We start from the raw sequence: 23250 nt of genomic DNA, 5'->3' as shown, positions 1-23250 counted from the left end.
TGTGTATTAAAGCAAGGTGAATGACTCCTGAGCAATGATACCAGAGGCTAACACACCCATATATGCACTCACACAAACAAGAAAGCATGAAGACACAAAGTTCCCCTTCATAGTCCCTTCCCCTCTCTCCTCCACCCTCTTCCCTCAGCTGCATCTCCTGCCTTTGCTGCCAGCCCTGACTCAATGTGCCCTTCAAGGGGAGCTGCTGACCAGCCTGCTATTCCCAGAGTAAGTCACTCTTTCCAAGTAGCACTCTGAACTGAATGGCTGTCTGGATCACACCACAGTCACCTAGGATGAGGCTGTGCCCCTTGTGAGTTGGGAGAGCAGAGGCTCTTACCCAGAAATTGCTGGCCAAGGATCATAAAGATGGCCCCCTTCCTTGCTAACTCAGAGTCTCCCTGCAAGGCAGTGAGTGCCAAGCAGGGAACACCGAGGGTTACCAGAGGGGTGTTCACACAAAGCCCTTTTCTTTTCTCAGCAACTTGAAGTTCAATCAGAAAGTTGCTGCTCCAGTTTCAAAGCCTTCAGCTGGGGAGGCCCCTTGAAGGATTTCTAAGGCTCAGGAGGAGATGTGACTCACATGAGCATGTGCACATGCACACACACACACACACAAACACACACAGAGACAGGCACACACTGCGTGTGCGCGCATGCATGCATATGCATGCAGGAACATGCTCTGGGCACGTGGCTTGGCGCCTGTTTCTCTGTGGGCAGGGTGATGCAATGCCTACTTTCCTCCTTATGATTGACAGTACTAAAGCGTTCTCATTATCTAGAGTGCTGAGGTATGCTTCCTCTCTCTTTCTGCAGAGATGTCACAGCTCCCACCAGCAAGCCTCCCCACCCCCTCTTAGTGGTGATCCAAAGAGGTCATCTCCTGGGGAGGGGAAGGGGCAGCGAAGCCCTGTCAGTCATTTCCCCAGGGACACCTTATCAGCTCCCCTCCTTTTCTTTCTACTACCAAGTGACAGGGAGCCAAGCCCTTCATTGTTGGGGCAGCAGCTTGAAGCCCCACTGGCCCTAGGGCCCAAAGGATAGACTGTAGTGTGAGACCATAAGGCCAGAGAGAGATAACATTGTTCCCTCTGTCCCCTGGGCAGCACAGATGTCCCTCCCCTGCATGCACATATGGCACCGCCCTGCCTAGGTCTGCATGACATAACCAGATAGCCTCGCTGTGCCCCCTGACTCGGAGACTCCCAGAGATTATCAGCCTTCAAGAGGAAGGACCCCCTACCCTGGAGGATGTCTGAACACAGAAGTCCCAAACCCTGCAGAGAGCAAGAACCACATTTTAGATCTGCCTAGCTCAGCTTTAAGCCTCAGCTGTGAACTAGCCTTGTTTATAAAGTGACTCTGGCCAAACATGGAGAATTCAAGACCAGCCAAAGCTACATAGAGAGTCCATATCAGAAAATGAAGAAATGCAAAGGTAGAGGTTCGGATTGTAGCTCAGGTGGTAGAGTGCTTGCCTAGCATGCATGAAGCTTGAGATTTGATCCCCAGCACTGCAGAAATTGGGGGTGGTATCCCACACTTGAAATCCCAGCACTTAGGAGATATAGGCAGGAGGACCAGACATTCAATGTCATCTTGAGGTACATATCAAATTGAGGCCAGCCTGGGCTACATGTTCTAGAAAGAAGAGAAAGAGGCAGCATGGTAGCATGCCTATCAAGAATCAGTCACATAGACTTCTTATCTATCACTGCACCTGAGAGCTGGGAGCTGGAGCAGTAGAGAGAGGGAAAGGACAGAGAGTGGGAGAGAACGGGGGAGGGGGAATGAGAGGAAGTGGGGAGGCGTCCGGTGGAGGTGATGTCAGCTGAGATGATGCTGCTGAGGGCTCCCCTGGAGTCGCTGGGGTAAATTTAGATGTGGGAGACTCAGGAGAGTCTGAGGTGCGCATGCCCTGTGTTGGGCATGAGCTGTGCAGCTCTGCGCTGACTGCCTATGTCCTTGGAGGTGAAGGACTATTAGCCTCCCTTCTGTAAGAGCAAATGGGGGGGGGGCACAGAAATTCAGAGTCTTGTTCAAGTCACAGCTGATCTGCAGAAGGATGGGACTGGAACCTAGGTCTGTGTAGCTTCCAGCCCAGGCTTGTAGCCCTTCCCTTGAAGCCCTAGGTGGTCCTCACTGGAAATGAACAGGTCTCAGGACCCAGCCACAGGAGGCACTGGAGATGGAGGTTTTCTGAGTTCTCTCACTTGTTCTGGGTTGGGTGCCCTTGAGGATGTGGAAGGGGCTGGGCCTCCATCATCCCAGAAACCTGACAGGGCTTCCTGAGTGTGGAACCCTGCTGGGCGGGCCAGGAAGAACTGTTGGAACTCAGCTCTGATCAGAAGGCCCTGGTCCCTCTTCCTGCTATTCCCCAAGAGGAATCTGGCCCCCTGGGCTGAGGGCTATATCAGCAGCAAGAAGAGGTCTGAGGTCAGCTATGAGGCTGGCCCTGAGGTTGAACTGTGGCTGGGCAGAAAAAAAGAGCATGCCCAACCAGAATGGCACTGGAAGAAGCTAGACTAGGCAAACACAGCACCTCCCTATGGAACTGTGGAACCTAGAATGTTCTACCTGGCAGAGACAGTGTGACTTCTATAATTTCCCACTCAGGTAGCTAAGCAGGTGACAGACCCATAGTATATTTTTCACACCATGTTTATTTTTTAACTGATCTTTCTTTTCTTCTTTCAGCCTCATTAGCACTCATTCACAAAAGTATCAGTGACATCAAGAGTCTGGAATATATGTTATATTTTTTCTAATGTAAATTAAAATAAACATACAACAGTTAAATTTAAAAACTTAATCTCCTAGTCGAGTGTGGTGGCACACACTTAATCCCAGCATTCGGGAGGCAGAGGCAGGCAGATCTCTGTGAGTTCAAGGACTACAGACTGAGTTCCAGGACAGCGAGAGGTACACGTTAAGATCCTGTCCAATAAACAACCTTTTGTCTCCTAACTGGGTGTGTTGTAGTGCTTACCTGTAATCACAACACTCAAGAGGGGGAGGCAGGAAATCAAGAGTTTAAGGTTATCCTAGACTACAGGCTAACCTGGGCTATATGAGACCCTGTTTAAAAAAAAGTATAAAGATTCTTTCTTGACATTTTGGCTAAGGTAAAGTACAGAGTTTGTGAGCCAGGTCTGTGGTCACTGCACAGGACCATTGCTGAGTGCTTGCCGTGTGTGCCCTGGCTGGGCTCTTGCCTACATTGGTAGGGCTTCCCTGCAAGTGGCACCATCCCATAGATGCCATGGTTCCTCCACTCACCCTCAACAGTAGAGTCTGCTGACTAATCAAAGGCTAGAACGTGGACAGTGGTCAGGGTGGGCTGAGGAGAGCCTACTAGAACAAGACTCTCAAGCTTCAGGGAGCTTCTGTGTCGTTTACGGGTGGGCAGGGAAACTGGGTCAGTATACTGAGTGTTGTACCCAACTCATAAAATACTGCACTGGATTGCTAGACCCAGCCTGGGACCCGATAACTGCATCTTCAGGAAATGATGCAGGAATTCAGAGGCCGCCCCCACCTTCAGTGATTCCAATATAGGTGATCTTTGGGTCACACGTTGAGGACTTCATTCCGGGCTCAAAAGGCTCAGTGTTCAGTGCCTTCCCATATACATACTCGGTTGTGTGGCCTTGTGCCAGTCATTTAACCTCTCTGTGGATGGTAACAATGCTGGTGGTGATGGTGGTGATGAGGAAATGTAGTGACTTCCTTCCTTGAGCATAAGGTGGCGCCCCCACCCCTGCCACTGGCATTGTCCTCTGTCTTTGTGGACACCCAGTCTACTTGACATCCAGGGCTGAGTGAAATGAGTTTGGCCAGTCAGGACACCATCACATGTGCGTGGCTGGCTCACTGTGTCACATGTCATTGTCACTGGTAGTGAGAGGTCCCAGTACTCTTTCCAGAATAGTGTTGGGCACGTGGACAATAAACAGGAAAGTTGTGAACATCCTCCTGCTGGGCTCTGTGTCAGAGAGACCCTCTCAGCAAGCAGCCAGCACACTGTAGGCCCCACGCTCCTGGCGGCTCCATCACCTCTCATGCCCTGTGAAGGTGAGCCTGAGGGACCACTTGCTCACTGCATCTCTGACTCTCCAGTGCCCTGCCCAGCTGCTTCATGAATAGTCAGCCTAAACTTGCCTCTGTCGGTCCCTTGCAGATGTCCTGGCGACCGCAGTACCGCAGTTCCAAGTTCCGGAACGTGTACGGGAAGGTGGCCAACCGGGAGCACTGCTTTGATGGGATCCCCATCACCAAGAATGTACATGACAACCACTTCTGCGCAGTCAATGCCCGCTTCCTGGCCATAGTCACCGAGAGTGCAGGAGGTGGCTCCTTTCTTGTCATCCCCCTGGAGCAGGTAGGTGGCCCTGGTTTCCCTGAGACTCTGAAGGGGGGCAGGCCTGGACCTGGGAGTCCTGAGATCGGCATCTAGATGGGCCTGGAGGACTGGAACACACCTGTCTCTAGGACCAGCCTGACTTCTGCTGTTCAGTCTCAGTGTCCTTTTGGTATAGATCGGGAGGAAAGCTGAAACAGCTATGGGTACTTTGGGATTTGCAACAAAATATTGTACACTTAGGAACCACCCTCTGCTGGGAGGCTGGCCGCCATCTGCTGGGTCCTGATGCCCACTCCCTGCCTGGAGGCTTTCACCACGGGGGCTGCTTATGTGACTGCAGCAGGTTAAAACCCACAAAGCTTACTGCTGAGATTTTGACGCTGTAGCCATTCAGGCACAGTCCCAGGAGGCCTGTGGGAGGTCACGCGCCCCAGGCAAAGTGCTTGCTGTCAGTTTCACTTGTTTATGCCTGAGCTCCCTTTCCCGGCCTGACTCATCCCGGCCCCAGGAGGAGGTGCTCATAGAAGCAGCACTGGTTCGAGAAATGCAGTCGGCTGTTAGGGGGGACAATTTCCAGGCCTTCCTCCCACAGAAGGGGCACAGCTTTGGGGACTGCATAGGACACATCCTCTTTCCCACCATAGGGTCAGCTACAGTGGTTCTGAGGACAGCGCTAGACCTCAGAAGGGTCTAAGGAGCCGTGATGTAGAGGCTGGAGGTGCGGGCTTTCACATCTGCCAGCCAGGAGGCCTTCCTTACTTGTGTCTCTCTTGCTTCCCTGCATTGCTAAAGCAGGGTTGTAACTCCTCCCCCTGCACTGGCCACATGGGCCTCAAGTGGCAACAGACTTGAGTGCTGCCCAGGAACTGCCCTGCAGGGGTGTCTTGGTGACAGTCATTGGTGAGCCACGCATTAGGGATGGGTTGTTGTTTCCTTGGTGAAGTTGGCAGCTTTGCTTATGGACCTCTGAAACACAGCTTGCCTTTCTTTCCAAACCAGATGGCCTCAGTTCTCTGCCACGGGAGCTAGCTCAGCTCCGGGCAGCTGTGCAGGCTTTTGGGCCCCTGGGACGGGTGGAACAAGCCCATTGATGTGCCACGTCATGTTCTACTTCATGACTTACAAAAGTCAATACTTGCTGCCTTCTTGTACAGCAGAAGTTCTAGATGGGATCAAGATATAAATGTTTAAATGGGGCAGAGGCAAGGAGAAAGCAGAGAGGGAGAGAGAGGGGAGAGAGCCTGGTAGGAGGTGCACATCCTTAATCCCAGCTCTCGGGAGATGGGAGCAGGTACAGGAGTGAGATTTTTATCAAAGGAAGGAAAAAAGAGACGGAGTGAAAGAAGTGTGCCGGGTAGCAGGAAAGAATGGAAGGCATTTTAAAAGGTTTTTATAGTAATTTTAAAATTATATTTATTTATTTTTTGTGTGTGCATGTATGTGTAATATATATGTATATGTGTGTGCTCTATGTGTAGTGTGTGTATATGTGTAAGTGGTATATATAGGTATATGTGTGAGTGGTGTGTGTATGTGTTACATGTGTTGTGTGTGTGTGGTGCATGTGTATGTATGTATTGTGATGTGCTAGTTTTGTATGTATAGGTGTGCGTGTGGTGTGTATGTGTGTGATGTGTGCATGTGTGTGTGGTGTGTGTGTAGTGTTTGGTTGTGTATGTGGTATATGCATATGTGTGTTGTATATGTGTGTGTGGTGTGTGTAGTGGTTGGTGTGTGTATGTATGTATGCATGTGGTCTGTGGTATGTGTGTATGTGTTGTGTGTATGGTGTGTGTATGTTGTATATATATATGTGTGTGTGTGTGTGTGTGTGTGTGTGTGTGTGTGTGTGTGATGGGGCTGGAGAGATGGCTCAGAGGTTAAGAGCATTGCCTGCTCTTCCAAAGGTCCTGAGTTCAATTCCCAGCAACCACATGGTGGCTCACAACCATCTGTAATGGGGTCTGGTGCCCTCTTCTGGCCTGCAGGCATACACACAGACAGAATATTGTATACATAATAAATAAATAAATATTAAAATATATATGTGTGTGTGAGAGAGATGTGTGAGTGGTGTTAAGGGTGTGTGTGTGGTGTGTGTATATGATGTATATGTGATGTATGTCGTGTGTGTAGAGTTTGGCATGTGTATATATGTGGTATATGTGTATTGTGTGGTTTTGTGTATATGTGTGTGTGGTGAATATGTATAAGTGTATATGGTGTATGTGTATGTGTGTGCGAATGGTGTGTATATGTATGAGTGTATGTGTTATGTGTATATGTGTGTGGTTTATGTGTATGTGTGTGTGTTGTATTGTGTGGTGTGTGTATGTGTGTGGGGTATGTATGTAGTGTTTGGTGTGTGTGTATGTGTGTGGTATATGAGTGTGTGGTAAATGAGTATGTGGTGTGAGTATGTGTGTTTGTAGTATGTGAGTAATGTTTGGTGTGTGTAGTATGTGTATGTATGTGGTGTGTATGTAAGTATGATGTGTGTGTAGTGTGTGTGGTATGTGTGTATGTATGTGGTATATGTAGTGTGTTTGTGTATGTAAATGGTATATGTGTATATGTGTATTCATGTGGTATGTGTATGCAGTGTGTATGTAGTATGTGTAGTATTTGGTGTGTTGTGGTGTGTGTGTAGTGTTTGGTGTATGGTGTATGTGTGTATGTATGTGGTGTATGTGGTATATGAATGTGATGTGTACACTGTGTGCATGTGGTATATGCAGTATGTGTGTATACATGTGTATGTATGTGTTGTGCATGTATATGTGTAATGTGTGTATGGTATGTTTATATGCGTGTGTTTGTATGCGTACATATGTGTATGGTGGGGGGGTAGGATATTGCCGTGGTGCATACAGAGGGTTAAAAGACAGCTTTCAGAAGTCAGTCCCTTCCCTCTGCCATTTGGGTCCCAGGAATGGAACTCGGGTTGTCCCAGCACCTTTATCCACTGCGCCATCTTGCTGGCACCAGGAGAACACCGTGCTGTGTGGAAAGGCATGATATGTCAAAGCGTCTCCCAAACCAACCAGGAAATGATTGCTACAATAGAATATATTTCCAAACAACTAAACTCCTGAACTGCAATGAGATGCCTGAACAAAATAAAAAGGAGACCACGTGTTTGAGCAGAACATTTCAGTACATAACAAATGAGAGGTGTGTGCTCTGGAACATAGGAATCCCAGAAAGCACAGTACAGAAGAAAAGTGTACAAAAGACGTGCACAAGCAATTCACAGGGGATACACGTTTAACAGAGATTGCCTGGGACTGCGGGATGTGGGGAACGGGTGTGCAGGGCTCTTGGCGAGATAGAGTGAGTGAGGTAGCTGGGAGATGCCTGTTCACCTCTGAGGACAGCTGCCAGCGTTCCACCTCAGGATGCTGTTCGGCCAAATTGTCTTCAGGTGTATTTAAAATGTTAGCAGATGGTATGGTGGCAGAAGCCTATGATCTCAGCTCTGAGGAAGCAGAGTTATCCCATGATTGCCTTTGGGTTATGTATCAAGTTCCAGCCAGCCAGGACTATGACAAGACCCTGTCTTTTAAAAAAAAAGAAAGAAAGAAAGAAAATATCAGATATGGTGGCACATATCTGGAATCCAAGTACTAGGTGGTAGAGGCATGAGGATCACGTGTCCAAGGCCTACCTGAGCTACACCAGGACCCTGTCTCTCGCAGATGCACACACTCAAATGTTTGCAGCTTTAAAAAAAAATTTTTTTTTGAAAGAGGTCTCACTACATATAGCTATGGCTGGGCAGGACCGTGCTACGGGGACCAGGCTGACCTTGAATTCACATTGATCCGCCTGTCTCTGCCTTCTGAGCACTGGGATTAAAGGGGTACGCCCCTGTTCCCAGCCTGTCTGCAGCATTTTTAACCTCCAGTTTATTGTTGTTTCTATTTTCATCAGTAGAAAAAAAATTTTCTCTGGAAAGTTGTGTCTTAGTCGCTGTCCTATTGCCGTGAACACAGGCCAACCCCTATAAACGAAAGTATGATTGGGGCCTTGCTGATCGTTCCAGAGGCTTAGTTCGTGGTCATCATGGCAGGGAGCGTGACTGGTAGACAGCATGGTGCTGGAGCAGAGCGGAGAGCTCCATCCTGATCCACAAGTGAAGTGAGAGAACTGGACTTAGTATGAGCTTTTGAAACCTCAAAAAACACCTCCACTGACACACTTCCTCCAGTCTGGCTACACCTAATCCTTCTAATCCTACCAGAGAGTTCCACCCCAATATATGAGTTTATGGTGGTCATTCTTATTCCAGTGATCGCAAATTGCTTAAAAGCTTCTAAATTCTGTGCTCTATTTAGAGAAGTAGCCCTCCCTGGAAGCAGTGGCACGTGCACACACGCGCGCGCACACACACACGCACACACACACACACGCACACCCTCGCAACCTCATTTGTTCATATTCCTGAGGCTCCACCATGCAGTGGGTACCCTGATTCACAGGTGTGCTGTAATAGTGAAAATGTGCCTAAGCCCTGCAGGCCCGTCATGGAGGAAGCAGGTGGCACCGCTACCTTCTCGTGGGTTCTGTGGTCATGCAGACAGGCCCTGTTCCGCAGTCTCCATGTCGTTTTCCACACCTCTCGGTGGTGAGGAATCCTGAAGGGTTTTCGTTTACTTGGGTTACATCCATCATCACGGTGTGTACATCACAAACATGACGTCATCTTGAACTGGGGACGCAGCTCACTTGGTAGGGTGCTTGCCTAGCATGCACGAAGCCTTGGTCTCAAGATCCAGTGCTGCGTAGACCAAACATGGTAGCTCAGGCTAGTAATTCTCCCAGTTCTCAGGAAGAGGAGGAGGAGGCAGGAGGCAGGAGGATCAGAAGAGCAAGGTTATTATTCCCTGCTACATAGTGAGTTTGAGGCTATCCTGGGCTATAGGAGACCCTGTCTTTAAAAATAAAATCTTTAAAATATGTATCAGTGAGCTAAAGTAATAGGAAACTCATTTCACATACCCCTGGAAAACATAGGTATTTTTATTAAAAGTAATATTTTAGTGAAAAATAGTATTTTCTAGAGCCCCAAAAGTTAATGAGGGTTTAAGGACAGGTCTGGGTGGTAGAGTGTCCACCTAGCATGGGTGGCTCTTGGTTAGGTTCACAGCACTGAAAAAAAATGAATGAGAAAGGGGCTGGAGAGATGGCTCAGCGGTTAAGAGCATTGCCTGCTCTCCAAAGGTCCTGAGTTCAATTCCCAGCAACCACATGGTGGCTCACAACCATCTGTAATGAGGTCTGGTGCCCTCTTCTGGCCTTCAGGCATACACGCAGACAGAATATTGTATACATAATAAATAAATTTTAAAAAATGAATGAAACAGCACTGTTTTCTACTTTTCAAAATCCCTTTTAATATTCCTCTGGCCTGACGGAGGGGCTAGATTTTCACATCTGCTTCTGTATTCAGCCTGTGGCAGTATCGCAAGAGAAGTTTCTTTAAAAATCCTATATACAAGTAGAAAAAAGACAAGATCTCCTGAGTAAATTGGGAGCATGGGGACCATTGGAGAGGGTTGAAGGGGAGGGGAGAGGAAGATAGGGGAGCAGAGAAAAATGTAGAGCTCAATAAAATCAATTTAAAAATTACTAATATCTTCCAAAAAATAAAAATAAAATCCCATATACTCATGAGACTGGACAAGCAGGATGGAATGTAGGTGCTGTGCCCAAAGTGGTTTTGACTTGACCCCGTGGGTTCCCCGAAAAGGTCTTGTGTTTTACTTAACGTTTTATTTATTTATGGAAGGTGTCTTAGGTAGGATTTCTATTGCTGTGAAGAGACATTACGACATCACGACCACAGCAACTTTTATAAAAGAAAAACCTTTAATTGGTCTAGTATCGTCATGGTGGGACATGGCAGCATGCAGGCAGCCGTGATGCTGGAGAAGGAGCTGAGAGTTCTATATATTAATCCACAGCAGAAGGAGACTGCCACATTGAACATGACTTGAGCCTATATGAGACCTCAAAGCCCACTTCCACAGTGACACACTTCCTTACACAAGGACACACCTACCCCAACAAGGCCACACATCCTAATAGTGCCACTCCCTATGAACCAAGCATTCACACACATGAGTCCATGAGGGCCATGCCTATTCAGACGACCATAAGAGGTGCCAGCAAGTGCCATGGCATGCATGTGGAGGTCAGAGGACAACCTACCACAGTTGGTTCTCTCCTGACACCATGTGGGCACAGGTATCAAACTGGGGATATCAGGTTTGACAGCCAGTGCCCTAACCAGCTCAGACATCTGATTGGTCCCTGGAAAGGTCTTGAAGAGCCCCCAAAGACCCCAGGTCACGTTTTAGAAATCACGCATGCAGAAGAACATTAATGAGAGAAAACTATGTGTAATGAGCTATTTTGAAAGGAAATGCATACTTGGTCTCATTTACAACCCTTATGTATCTAGAAAAGGCCAAAGGAACATTAGTCAGTGTTAAAGGTGATTAGTTCTACATTTTAAATTTCTTCTTTCTCCGTGATTTTGTTTTATAATGAGGACTAAAGCATTCTGTGTAGAAAAAGCATGGGGGGGGGGGGGGAACAACATGGAGGGTGGAGAATACAAATCAGCTGGGAGAGTGTTTGCTTACAAGAGAGTGTTTGTTTACAAGAGGCCCTGGTCCATCCCTGGGTGTGCATGTCTCTAATCCTAGCACTTGGGAGGTGGAGAAGTTCAAGGTCATCCTTGGCTACGGCAGGTTTGAGGCCAACGTGGATTACAGGAGACCTTAACAGAGAACAAAGATAGGCCCTGCACAAAATCTGCAGACAGCTGTAATGGCAGGACTGAACTCAATCTTACTTAATAGTTCGAGATTCGGGGAGTCACCTCCATCTTCCATGTGGGGAAACTGAGGCTGCAGAGACCACAGGAGGTAGGCCTGAGGTCAGCTTCCAGGCCAGGGCAGAAGTTGACTAAAGCCAGCTCTCCCAGTTCTGTATCCACGCCCGGCAGTGCTGTGATACTGATGTCCAGGTCCTTTTGGCTCTGGGTGGGTTTGGAGGAGTGGCCAGTCTTCCTGGGTTCTTGTTCAGCCTCTGCTGTGGTGGCCAGCGCCTGATGTTTTCCTAGTTAACATGCAGCTACCAGCTCCCGCCTCTCAGGAGCGGAATGTTAAGTTGCACATGGGCAAGCAGTCAGCGCCCTGATTGCCTGGCACAGCTGGCGTGGCCTTATGAATATTGCAGAACCTAGGCACTGTGCCCAGAACCTCATTAGCCATCCGGCCACCCAGTGCCCTTCCCCTTTCTTGCTGCACTCCCCAGGGCTGAACCAAACTCAGAGAAGACCAGGGCTGGAAGCACAGGTCCTTGCCAGCCACTACGTGGTTCCTATCCCGGATGTCAAGTGTCTAGCTCCTTCCCATGGCCAAGAGGGAACTGTGCAGTCATCACCTGGGAACTTTTTGAGAGTGTAACACCCTGGGAAAATGCAATTGTTTCCCCATTTTACAGAGAAAGAGACAGAAGTACAAAGGGATCCGTTTCCCTGAGGCTGCAGCTCACAAGTAGCACAGCTAGAAGCTAAAGCCCTAGCTCTCCCGAGTGCATGGCTGGGTACTTCACAGAGGGTCAGAAAGGGACACTTCTGCAGGCGCATCTGTTCCTGTGATTGGAATACAGAGCTCACGCTGCCTAACTCTACAGAAACCACTGATCAGAAACAGGAAGTGACTCTTTAAACTGCGCCGCTGTCTATCCTGAGAGCCAGCAGTTGGGGAAGCCAGATGACTCTGGTTCCCAAATCTCAATACACCTTTCCATGACATCGCCAGTTTGTATATTCTACACCAGAACAGAGGCCACTGAGTCGCATTTCTCCTGAGCTTTCACAATGTGTGTGTGCAGGTTCCTTCTCGCAATATGATGTACAGATGTGATTTGTAATACAGAATATAAATGTCCCTGTCACTCTTACTCTGGGGAGACATTTACCATGTCCTGGCCAGAGGTGAGGAGACCAGGTGGAGGCATGACGCGATGGTGCCACTTGTCAAAGAGAGATAGGGAAGGGGTCCTGGAGAGGAAGCCAGACAAGTTAACTTCATTCCTTTAGCCATAGTGCAAGGCCCGGGACCTCAATACCATGCTGGGGATCTTGGATCCAAGTGCCACCAGGTCTGATCTTCGAAAGGCCCCATGGGTATCCCACAGGTGGATCTAGGGGGTAGGTATTACCGTGTGGGTCATGCATCTGGCTCAGCATCACCTCTTATCAGGTGGATGAGCATTTGAGTTCAAGTATCTAGTGCTCCCACTAGTGGGTGAAAACGATGAGGTGTGATTGCACCCTCCGTACACTGGCGCCTCCGGCTGCTGTATTCTCAGCTGCTATTCATCCCTGGGTGGGGTCAGACTCACAGCTTCCCTGCCTCCTGCCCATGGTGCCACGGCTCAGCCTGCAGAGAAGCTGCTTCCTCTGGTCTTGGGTATCAGGGAAACACATCCCACGACCTGTGACCTGGGTCTCACTAGCCAGAGTTGGGTTAGAGCCAGCTTCTGTAACCTGATACTCCTATCTCTCTCTACCTCCCAAGTGCTGAGATTACAGACATAGCACACTGTGCCTGGCTCCATGGCCACCTCTTGCCTTTTGCTTGTCTCTGATCTCTGAAGGAAGCACAAATCTACCAGGCAGTCTGAGAACAGCAGAGCTCTGGAGAAGTTGTTTGGGATGGTGACTGGGACCATCTCGGACATGCTATTCAGTTGCTGTGTGATCTCTGGAGTCACTTACCTTTCTGACGCCCTGGGTTTTCTATCCACAAACGGATCAGGATGGACTCCATGGTCTATAGAATTCTCTGTAGCTCTCACCTTCTGTCCCCTGCTAACAAACACCGTTCTATTCAAACTTGTCCTCACCAGTGTTCCAAGTCAGTGCTGGACAGCAGACAAAGACAGCTGCTCCCTTTTAAGACCCATCTCAAATGCCAACTCTTGCGAGACCTTTGCCAGCCCAAAACCTAGCTACAGATAGTCTATGTCTCCCCTCCTAGAGCACTTGCCTGCTTCTCCATTCGTCATATGGTTATACCATCTATCCATTCACCCACCCACCCATCCATCCACCCATCTATCCACCTACCAAACCATCAATCCACCCATCTATCCACCCACCCATCCATCCACCCATCTACCCAGCCACCCATCCATCCACCCACCCACCCATCCATCCACCCACCCATCTATCGACACGCTCATTCATCCCTCCATCTAAAAGCCACCAACAAATGCTGATGCGGCATCCACTATCTTTCTGTCACAGCTCCTGCCCAGGGCATGGCAGTGCAGGATTTTAATCCCAGCACTTAAGGCAGGCAGATCTCTGTAAGTCTGGGGCCAACCTGGTCTACAAAGTGAGCTCCAGACCAGCCAAGTCTACATAGTAAGACCCTGCCAAAAACAAAGAAAAAACTAATTCCTACACCAGGGATGGAAGTAAACAAGACCAAGCCCTTACCCTCATGAGTTCACAGTCTAGTTGGCTGCCTTGGTGGTGAGGGTATGTCTAGTTTGCACAGTGGCAAGAGACCAGCTCTGGATGGGTTCACACCTGGCACCTTGGGCTGACCTGAGACTTGTCCTAGAGGCATGGTCCCTCTCTCCCCTTACAGAGAAGCCTGCTGACCTAACAGCAGCCTTTACTATGGCGTTCGGTCCAAAAGTTACTGAGCCAGGCAGCTTCACGGCTCACAGCATTCTGGGACGGCCAGCCTAGAGGACTACAGTGAGATCAGCCTTCCTGCTGCTCCCCTGAAATCAGCGCTGAACTCCTTCCCAATTAGACATCTCTCTTCTCCCCCCCCCCTCCTCCTCCTTCTCCTAGGGAATTCAGAGAGCTTTTCCAAATCTATTTTTCCCGTCTTTCCTCAGTCATCTTTGTTCTGCAAACCGCCTTCCACTTGGTGCAATTTGCATCTCAAAGCCTGTGACAGACTGAGTACAGTAGATGACTTTGGGAAAGGGGAGTCTTGGGGAGAGAGAGAGAGAGAGAGAGAGAGAGAGAGAGAGAGAGAGAGAGAGAGAGAGAGAGAGAGAGAGAGAGAACATGCACCAGAAGTCCCAACTTCATTCCATTTGTCTGAGACCTGAGATTGACAGTCTTGCTTTGTGGTTTTTCCTTTTTTGGAAGAATATATGCTTATTTTTGAAAAAAAAAAAAAGGTGAAGAAGATAAGCCCTTGCTCAGAAATGGAAATGTCTCCAATTCATTTTCTTTCAAAGTTATGAAATGTGGTACTCTCTGGATTTGGGGGTCTCTAAGCCAGGGATGCAACACAGCTGGTGGATTTTCAGGGGAGTCCAAGAATTCATCTACAGAGCTGGCCCCTGGTCCAATAGGGGCTTCCGTTCCCCCACAAAGCCAGCATCTAGAAATGATAGCACTGGGTTTCCTGGGCCGTGAACCTGCTGTACCAAATCAGGCTGTGAATGGGTGTGCTCCCTCTGCCCAGGCCTCAGGTCTGCACTCTTTGTTAGTCTGATCTGCTCCCCGCTTTCTGGGGCATTTGGGGATCATAGTCCCAACCTCTAGTTGTACAACCCTAGCCATTTTACCTCAGTTTCCCTGTGTGTGAAACTCTAATGGTCCTTGTCTCTCAGGGTGTTGTAATGACTGAATAAGGTGCTACATAAAATGCCTGGCACATAGTCTTCCACACAGCATGCACTCAATGGCCAGGAGCTACAGCTATATAAAGGGCTTCTGCTGACTGCCCCCCACCCCACCTCAGCAATGGCCACTAAAGCCTGCAGCCAGCAAAGGGGAGGCCTGTCTTCCTGAGACAGTTCCCTAAGACCCCTGTCTGAGCACTCACTTGTCCAGAGGAGAAGCACACACACAAGTCTAAAGGGGAATTGCAGGGAGGGTCTGACGGCCTCAAGGTCATGGCTGCTGTGGCTGGGTGCCGAAGATGGAGGCTCTGGGGGGCCTGGTGGTACCCCTGCCTGCAGGGTGAGCCTGCCAACTGCCTGGATACGTGGGATAAGGCACAGAAGTGCTAGCTTTAATTTTACCACAGCCTCTGGATGCGCAGTTGTCAGGCCAGAGCTTCAGTTGTATTGTAAGATAAACCCCAGGTGGGTGGGAGAAAAAGGATGGGGCCAGGGCCCCTCAGAGCCTAGCTGGTGCAGATGGAGACCAACCCTTCCTGAAACTGACCTGAGTTGGAGATTCTGGGTTCTGAGCTGGCCTGATACCACAGGGTCCTCCCCGTGCACCTCAGAGTCTCAATCCTAGGTTGAGACAGATATAAAAGTCAGAGGGGTACCTGATGGTCATCTGTCTAGGGCCCTCACAACTGGGAAAAATTCTGATCCCTAAGAGATGGGTTGTGACCAAATGTTCATGGTGTGCCTGGACACCCTCTGGCCCCTTTCCAGGAATTCTGCCCTTGGTCACTTCTCAAGAGATCTTAGAACGAAGGCGTCAGAGATGACAACAGCTTCTTCCCCTGGGAACTGTGCACTGGGTCAAGGTCAAGAGCCCCAAAGGAGCTGCTGATGAAATTCCTGATGGCAGTGAAATGTGCCATGTGGGGTAGCCATTCCAAGCCCCCTGGGAGAGGAAGCCCAAGAACCTGAATGCACACACAGTTCCCTCCACCTGAGCCTCTGCATTTTCAGTTCCGCCTCCCAGAAGGGAACAAAAGCGACTTAGGATGTGTAAGAGTAGGGAGGGGAGGGGACTAAACATCTTCTCAGGGTCCAGTGGGATCCAGAGGCCTCAGCAAGACACTGTTCCTTCTCTGTCAGTGAACAATGGCTGCCTGTATGCCTCTCCTGAGAATCCCTGGGGCCTGAGCTAGCCCTGGGGCACTTTCCATTTCTGGATGTCCCTCCTCATCCCTGCGCCCATTTCCATCCCAAGGCTTTTAAAGTTATCTTGACTTGTAGGGGAGAAGAATGGGTCACTGCGTCCACAGTCTCAGAATAAATGCTGGCTCTTGCGGCGGCATCAGCTCCCAGAGGGTTCCTGCTTCTTCTCCCACCCCCCAACTCCCACCCAAGTTGTACATATCAAGACCTTGATTTTAGTTGCTAAGCAACCTGTGCCTAAATTTCCAAGTAGGTCTTCAGGTGAACACAGGAAGAGAAAGATGGGAGCACAGGGGAGGAGGGTGTGTTTAAAACTGCAGTCTATGTGTGGAAACACCAAGGGGCCTGAGAGGGTGAGAGACTTGGTAGAGGTTGTGCATGTGCACACGTGTGTACATACACACACGTGTACATGTATGTCAGAGGTTGATATCTGGTATTTTACTCAACTATTTTACATCCATTTTTTTGAGACAGAATCTTACTTTGATGCTCAGGCTCAGCTGTCTATGTCGCAAGACACAGGGAGTCTCCTATTTCTGCCTCTCCAGCCCTGGGATCATAGAATCACAGCACCACACCTAGTGGTCATGTGGGGTCATGTGGGCAATGGGGCTTGAACTCAAGTCCTAATGCTTTATGAACTCATTCATGTCCCCAGCCCCTGACCTTTACTAAGAGAGGCACCAAGGTGACATGAGCATTCCAGGGATCTGCCGTATGAGGTGCCATCCTCTTCCTGTGGGAATCAGGCATAGACCCTCGGGCGTTCTCAGAAAGTTACAGATCCCTCCAGAGAGCAAAGTTGACAAGGGCATAAACCAGATAAAGAGAAGAAATGGGTTCCGTTACAGCAGCCGTTACATGTGCACCCGCCCTGGGAACAGGCAGGGTGCAGCTTTAACTGTACTGCCTCAAACTGGGGGCTGAAGAGATGGCCCAGAGGTTAAGAGCACTCAGTACCTTCTTTTCCAGAGGTCCTAAGTTCAATTCCCAGCATCCACATTTGGCTCACAACCATCTATAGTGAGATCTGGTGCCCTCTTCTGGAGTGCAGGCAAACATGCAGGCAGAACATAATAAATAAATCTTTAAAAAAAAAGAGGCAGGGGCATAGCTCAGTGGTAAAGTGTTTGCCTAGTGTTTGTGAGTCCAATCCCTACTGCTGCTAGCAAGAGGGAGGAAGGAAGGAAGGAAGGAAGGAAGGAAGGAAGGAAGGAAGGAAGGAAGGAAGGAAGGAAGAAAGGAAGGAAGAAAGGAAGGATAACAGCAGGTAGCATAAACAGTATTTTGAGGCCGTAGCACAATATGACCTGGATATCTCATGCTGTCTACTAAAGGAAGCATTACTGGCTCTGCCAATCCCATGGGGGCTTGTTCCTTATATTTATAAACAAAGAATTGTGAGATTTAAGGTCCAGGTTTAAGAAAATATAGCTTCAGTTTTCCTCAGAAATCTCAAGGGCTTCCGTGAGGAGTGTGTGGACCCACCTGGGTTAAAGGCCCCCGAAACAGAATCTCAGATAGGACATCATTCAATAACCCAAGGATGAGCAGAACTGCCCTAGATGAAGTCTTGTGGAAGGGCAGCGTGGCGGGCAAGGGCCCCACACCCTGGCAGTGTCCCAAGATCCAGAGCTTGAGTGGCAATCAGGAAGCTTGCCTCCTCTGTCAGGTTCTTTGGAGCCTTGGTCAAGTCCTTTGTCCCTTCTGGGCTTCAGGACCCCTCATCTGTAGAGTGAGCTGTTGAGTGGTTGTCCTCCAAGGTCTTGTAGTCTCTGACATCCAGGAATCTGTGTTCCTCCTCCTGAGAGAGACAAAGCCCCAGAAGTATGGGTGTGTGGGCACCCTGGACCGCTGAGTAAGAACAGCTGGGGCCAGGCTGGCTGGTTCCCAATTGTTCAAGGGAGTGGAGGAGGGTTGGATAGGGGCCTCTCCAAAGCGACAGCTGGTTAAGTCTGGCTAGGGGCCTGGGCCACGCCTGCCATCTGGGCCTCCTTCCTGCCTTCCCTCAGGGCAGTGGGGGTGTGGACCAAGCCAGGGCTAGACTCCAGCCTGGAGGAGGGGAGTGCCAGTCTGCTGGCTCCTGCGCGTTAGTTAGCTCTATCCCCTGCCCTTTCTCATCCAGGTCTCATACAAGAGAGGAAGGGACCCACAGTCCCGGGTCCAGTTAGCCCACTTGGTCAGAGGGCAACTTGCAGGAATTGGTTCTCTCCTTCCATTGCGTGGGTACCAGGAACCTAACTCAAATCTGCAGGCTCAGCTGCAGGCACTTCTTGTGCCCGCTCTGGATCTTCCCTCTCTTTGCACTGTCTTCCCCATGAGGATCCACCTTCAGGAGTTCCACCACCCAGATCCCTGTCTGCTCACATACAAGCCCTGGTCTCCAAACACTGATCCTTCTTGCAGCTGAACCCCAAAAGCAAAGCTACTCAAGTCTTCCATGGGGCAACTGGCATGATCAGTGTCTTCCCCAAGATTCACACACACACACACACACACACACACACACACACAAGAAAGAGAGTCACATAGAAGGACACAGACACGTGCAGAGTTTTCTACTTATAGAAACTCAACTCAAGTTTGTTCATGTATGGGCTGGCAAGGTGGCTCAGCAGGTAAAGGGGTTTTTCTCCCAAACCTGAAAACTTGAATTCAACCCCTGGAACCCAGATGGTAGAAGGAGAGAAATGTGATTCCTGGGAGCTGTCCTTTGCCCTCACACCATGGCATGGATGCCCATACCACTCCAAGTAAACAAATAAAAAAGTTGGGGGGGTGAGGTTTTTTTTTAACTTCATGTGTTCAATGTGAATTCTAGTTCATGTCTGGAATTTTGTTCACAGTTGCACACAGAACTCCCTGGTGAAGCAGGTCAACAGCTGTAGCAGCCTGCACCATGTGACCACCAAGGAGACGGAAGTGTAGCATGCAGCAGAGCATATTACATGTACTGCTTATGTTGGGTTTATTAGGATATGCGGCTGCCTGGTGTGAAGGAGCTCCTGCACGTGGATGCCCTCTTTACATAGACATCTTGTCCTCTCTGCATCTTGCCTACTTTCTAGATTGTATACCTTGGACATCACCAAATAGCAATAGCTTCCCTTCTGTTTCCTCCTGAGTGGGAGACTCCCTTGCCTACATGTATGTCATGTGCCAGCCACACTGGCATACTGATGGGTGATTAGACTACTTGCCAGTCTTTGCCATCATGGTGTGGCAGAGAATTGTTGTGGGCATGCTCCTTTTGCAGGTATAGAGGAGATGGATGTGGAAACTAGATCTTTTTCCTCTTTTTAGATTTATTTATTGCATGTGTGTCTGTGCACCACGGATGTGCGTGGTGCCTGCAGAGGTCAAAAGAAGGCTCTGGATACTTTGGGACTTGAGACAGTTGTAAGCTGCCATGTGAGTGCTGGGAACTGAACCCAGGTCCTCTGTAAGTGCAAGGACTCTTAACAGCTGAGACATCTCTCCAGCCAGAGACTAAATCTTTAATGCTGTATTGATAATGCCAGGAATATGTGCTTTCTCCCAGGAAACACACAGAGAACAATGTGTTTCTAACACTGTAGTAAGCAAAGAAAGATTATATATATATAAATCAGGCAGGGTCTCTCTATGTAGTCCTCGCTGTCCTGAAGCAGGTTGGCCTGGAACTCATAGGGATCCACCTGCCTCTGCCTCCCAAGTGCTGGGATTAAAGACGTGTGCCACCACTACCTGGCTCCTTTTATTCTCTTGAGATAGGGTCTCTCAGTAAATATGGAACTTGCATGTGGCCATATCTGGCTTTTTTCATGGGTTCTGGGGATTTGAGCCATCCCCAGCCCCATGTAAGTCTTACATATTCCTTGTAGCCTGCATTTGCCATGTTGCTGTCTTTCATTAGCATATCTACTCACTGATGACTGCGTCCTCGAAAGCCACGGGTAGAAATACACTAACGTTATCATGTCACCGGATTTACCAATTGTTTATAATGATTTTCTGTGGTTTCCTTTGAGTTTTCAGGGGATACAGGCATTTGCAGGTAGGGACAGCTCTGCTTCTCATAATTTTTATTATGTTCTTCTTTTCTAATTGCACTGGCCAGCACCTCCAGAAAAAATCTTGCACTATGGGTGATGACCTGTTCTCAACTTTGATCGCAATACTTTATCTACCCTTTAGGCAGTTGGGTGAGAAAAATTGATTTGCATCCCAACATTCTACCACTGACATTTCAAGCACACTGCAGTATCTGAGTGGTTTTATAGTAAGCACCACCTATATTCGACCATGAACAACTTTCTGTGCTTGACAGTGCTAAACAGCCATGTGTTCAAAGTGAGGCAGAGTCTTTTTGCAATTATTATTATTACAGGTGTTTATTTACTTGCATGAGTTTGTGTGACTGTGTGTGTGTGTGTCACTGTATGCATGAAGAGGTCAGAGGACAGCGCGTGGGAGCCAGTTCTCTCCATCCCCTACATGGATGAACCTTGATCCATGTCATCTCACCTTCCCAGAGGGAGGGTCTTCAAGACAGAATGTCTCCTTGAGGACATTTCCTATGGTTGCCACGAGACCTGGCCCACTGTGAGTCATCAGGCTATGGTGTCAGAAGTAGAGGAGAGCCTCCATTTAGGACAAGATGGGGTGACAGGAGATGAAGGAGCTATCCCACTCCCTGAAGTTTTCTAAGCTTCTGCACAGCTTGAGGGGGAGGGGAGGGGAGGAGGCAGGAGGATATTCCAGAAGATCAGCTCTCTCCTGGCAACTGGTGGGAACTTCCTTTGCTTCGTTCGCATCCCTTCCTCAGTCCCTCCCCAGTGGATTCTCTTGGCAGAATTCCAAAGGCAGGGAGTGGCCTGAGAAAGTCCGTCTAGCTTCCCTGAGTGAACTCCTGACAGCTTGTGAGGAAAGGAGGAGGTGCAGGAATGGAGGGAGGGTGCAGGCATGGAGGGGTGTGCAGGCATGGAGGGAGGGTGCAGGCCTGGAGGGAGGGTGCTGGTGCTGGAGGATGAGGGAGGGTGCAGGCATGGAGGGAGGGTGCTGGTGCTGGAGGATGAGGGAGGGTGCAGGCATGGAGGGAGGGTGCAGGCATGGAGGGAGGGTGCAGGCATGGAGGGAGGGTGCTAGTGCTGGAGGATGAGGGAGGGTGCAGGCATGGAGGAAGGGTGCTGGTGTTAGAGGATGAGGGGGACACAGACAAGCTCTGTGCCTCTCCCAGCCCTGTGATGGACAAGGGCCTCACAGTTGTTCCCACCTCTTGACACTGAGACTCAATTTGGTCATCTAAAAAAGTGCACGTTTAAGTGTTGCTCAGTTGAGTTGCATAAAAATTAAATCACGAAGGATACCTTCATAATGTTTTGTCTGCATTCAAAGTCATTCTTGGCTTCCTGGAGCTCCAGTTTGGACATACCTGATAGACCACTGCAATCATCCTGAGTAAAATTACTCAGAACAGTTAGTAAAGAAAGCACAGTGCTGGGGAGATGGCTCTGTGGGTAAAAGGTTTGGGGTGCAAGCATTGGGACCTGGGTTTGAATCACCAGCACCTGCATAAAAAAGCCAGGTATAGCCATCGTCACCTATAACCCTGGTACTTGCACTTTGAGGGCTGGAGACAGGATTGCTAGGACTTGCTGCCTGCCAACCTAGATCCAAGTTCAGTGAGAGACCCTGACTCATGGGGATAAATGGAGAGTGATAGAGGAGGATACCCAACATCCCCTTCTGGCCTCCATGTGTGCATCATCACATGCGTGTGCACATGTAACACACACATCCACTAAATACACTCACATACACACATGCACACAATATACGTAGGTAGATGGATGGATGAATGGATAAGAACACACATGGATTTTAGTCAGGATGTGGGTTTGGTGACCATGCTGCTAGAAACTACAGCATCACTATGGCTAAACTGATGACTCTCAGCCCTTGCTCCCCAGAGGAAAATGATGGGTCTCTGGTAGGGCAAACACTGCCCTTGCTGGGGGAGTCTTGCTTGGCTCCCTGTCCCCAGCATAGCCTACACTTCAAGGCTCCCTACTTCTAGACCAAGCCCCTCTTGGCTTCAACTCCTGCCTCTCCTGTCCTGGGCTCCAGCCCAGAGACTGAGCTCTCCTGGGCTTCCCCACTTCCATGTCCTCCCCTGCCTTTTCCAGGCCAACTTGCTGTTAGGTATAATCTTAAAAGGAGCCTCTCTGCCGACGCAAAATAACTTTAATCAGACCAGATCAGACCAAATCAAAGATGCCCATGTTTAATAAATACAGCACTCCCAGGTGATTGGGAGCATGGCGGGGGATGGGGGAGGAGGACAGAGAGGGAGAGACCACATAAAACCTGCGACCACACGACCAGTTCCTTTTTCCTGCCTGAGCCTAAATAGCCTAAATAGCCTGTAGGAGTGGTCCTGACCCTCCCTGGGGAGGGGTTAGCATTTGATGGCCTTGCCCAGAGGTGGAGTCTGGAACAAGGCAACTCCCAGAGGAGGGGGCTTGAAATGGAGTGGTCAGCTCCATTGACGCTCCATTGGCCCGGGAACTGGGGTGATGCTTCCAATCATCCCAGACTCCTTAGATATAGGGGTGTTAGAGGGCTGGGGTCTCACTTTTGATGAAACCTCCAGGAAAGACCGCCAAACACTGGCCCCTCCCACAGGCTATTTAGGCTCTCTACAGAAAAAGAAACACGTGGTCGTGGGTTTTACGTGGTCTCTCCCTCGCCATGCTCCCAACCACCTGGGAGCACTGCGTTTATTAAATGTGGGCATCTTTGATTTGGTCTAATCTGGTCTGACTGAAATTATTCGCATAGGTGGAGAAGCTTCTCTTAAGAATTATTTCTAACACTTGCTTCTTCTCATTGTGTCCCCTTCACGTCAGGAATGTCGAGCTCCACCTACCCCCACCCTTGTCCTGCTATGCTCAGTCCCACTGAGCCGGAGGTTCTAATTCTTTGAGGCTGGCACAACACCAAGCCATCCTTCCTCCCCA

General features: G+C 49.3%; 1 protein-coding gene across 1 annotated transcript in view; it reads left to right on the top strand.

The window, feature by feature from the left end:
- Positions 1–23250, top strand: part of Coro2b (coronin 2B) — a 107515-nt gene that overhangs the window by 44785 nt on the left and 39480 nt on the right. The window contains exon 2 of the mRNA XM_038322938.1: positions 4184–4384. Coding sequence (XP_038178866.1) covers positions 4184–4384 — 201 coding nt within the window. The remainder of the gene's footprint in view (positions 1–4183; positions 4385–23250) is intronic.

Source organism: Arvicola amphibius, chromosome 3 (genome assembly GCF_903992535.2).
Source record: "Arvicola amphibius chromosome 3, mArvAmp1.2, whole genome shotgun sequence".
Lineage (NCBI taxonomy): Eukaryota > Metazoa > Chordata > Mammalia > Rodentia > Cricetidae > Arvicola > Arvicola amphibius.
Note: the sequence above shows the minus strand (reverse complement) of the source record. Positions and strands in the feature narration are given on the sequence as shown.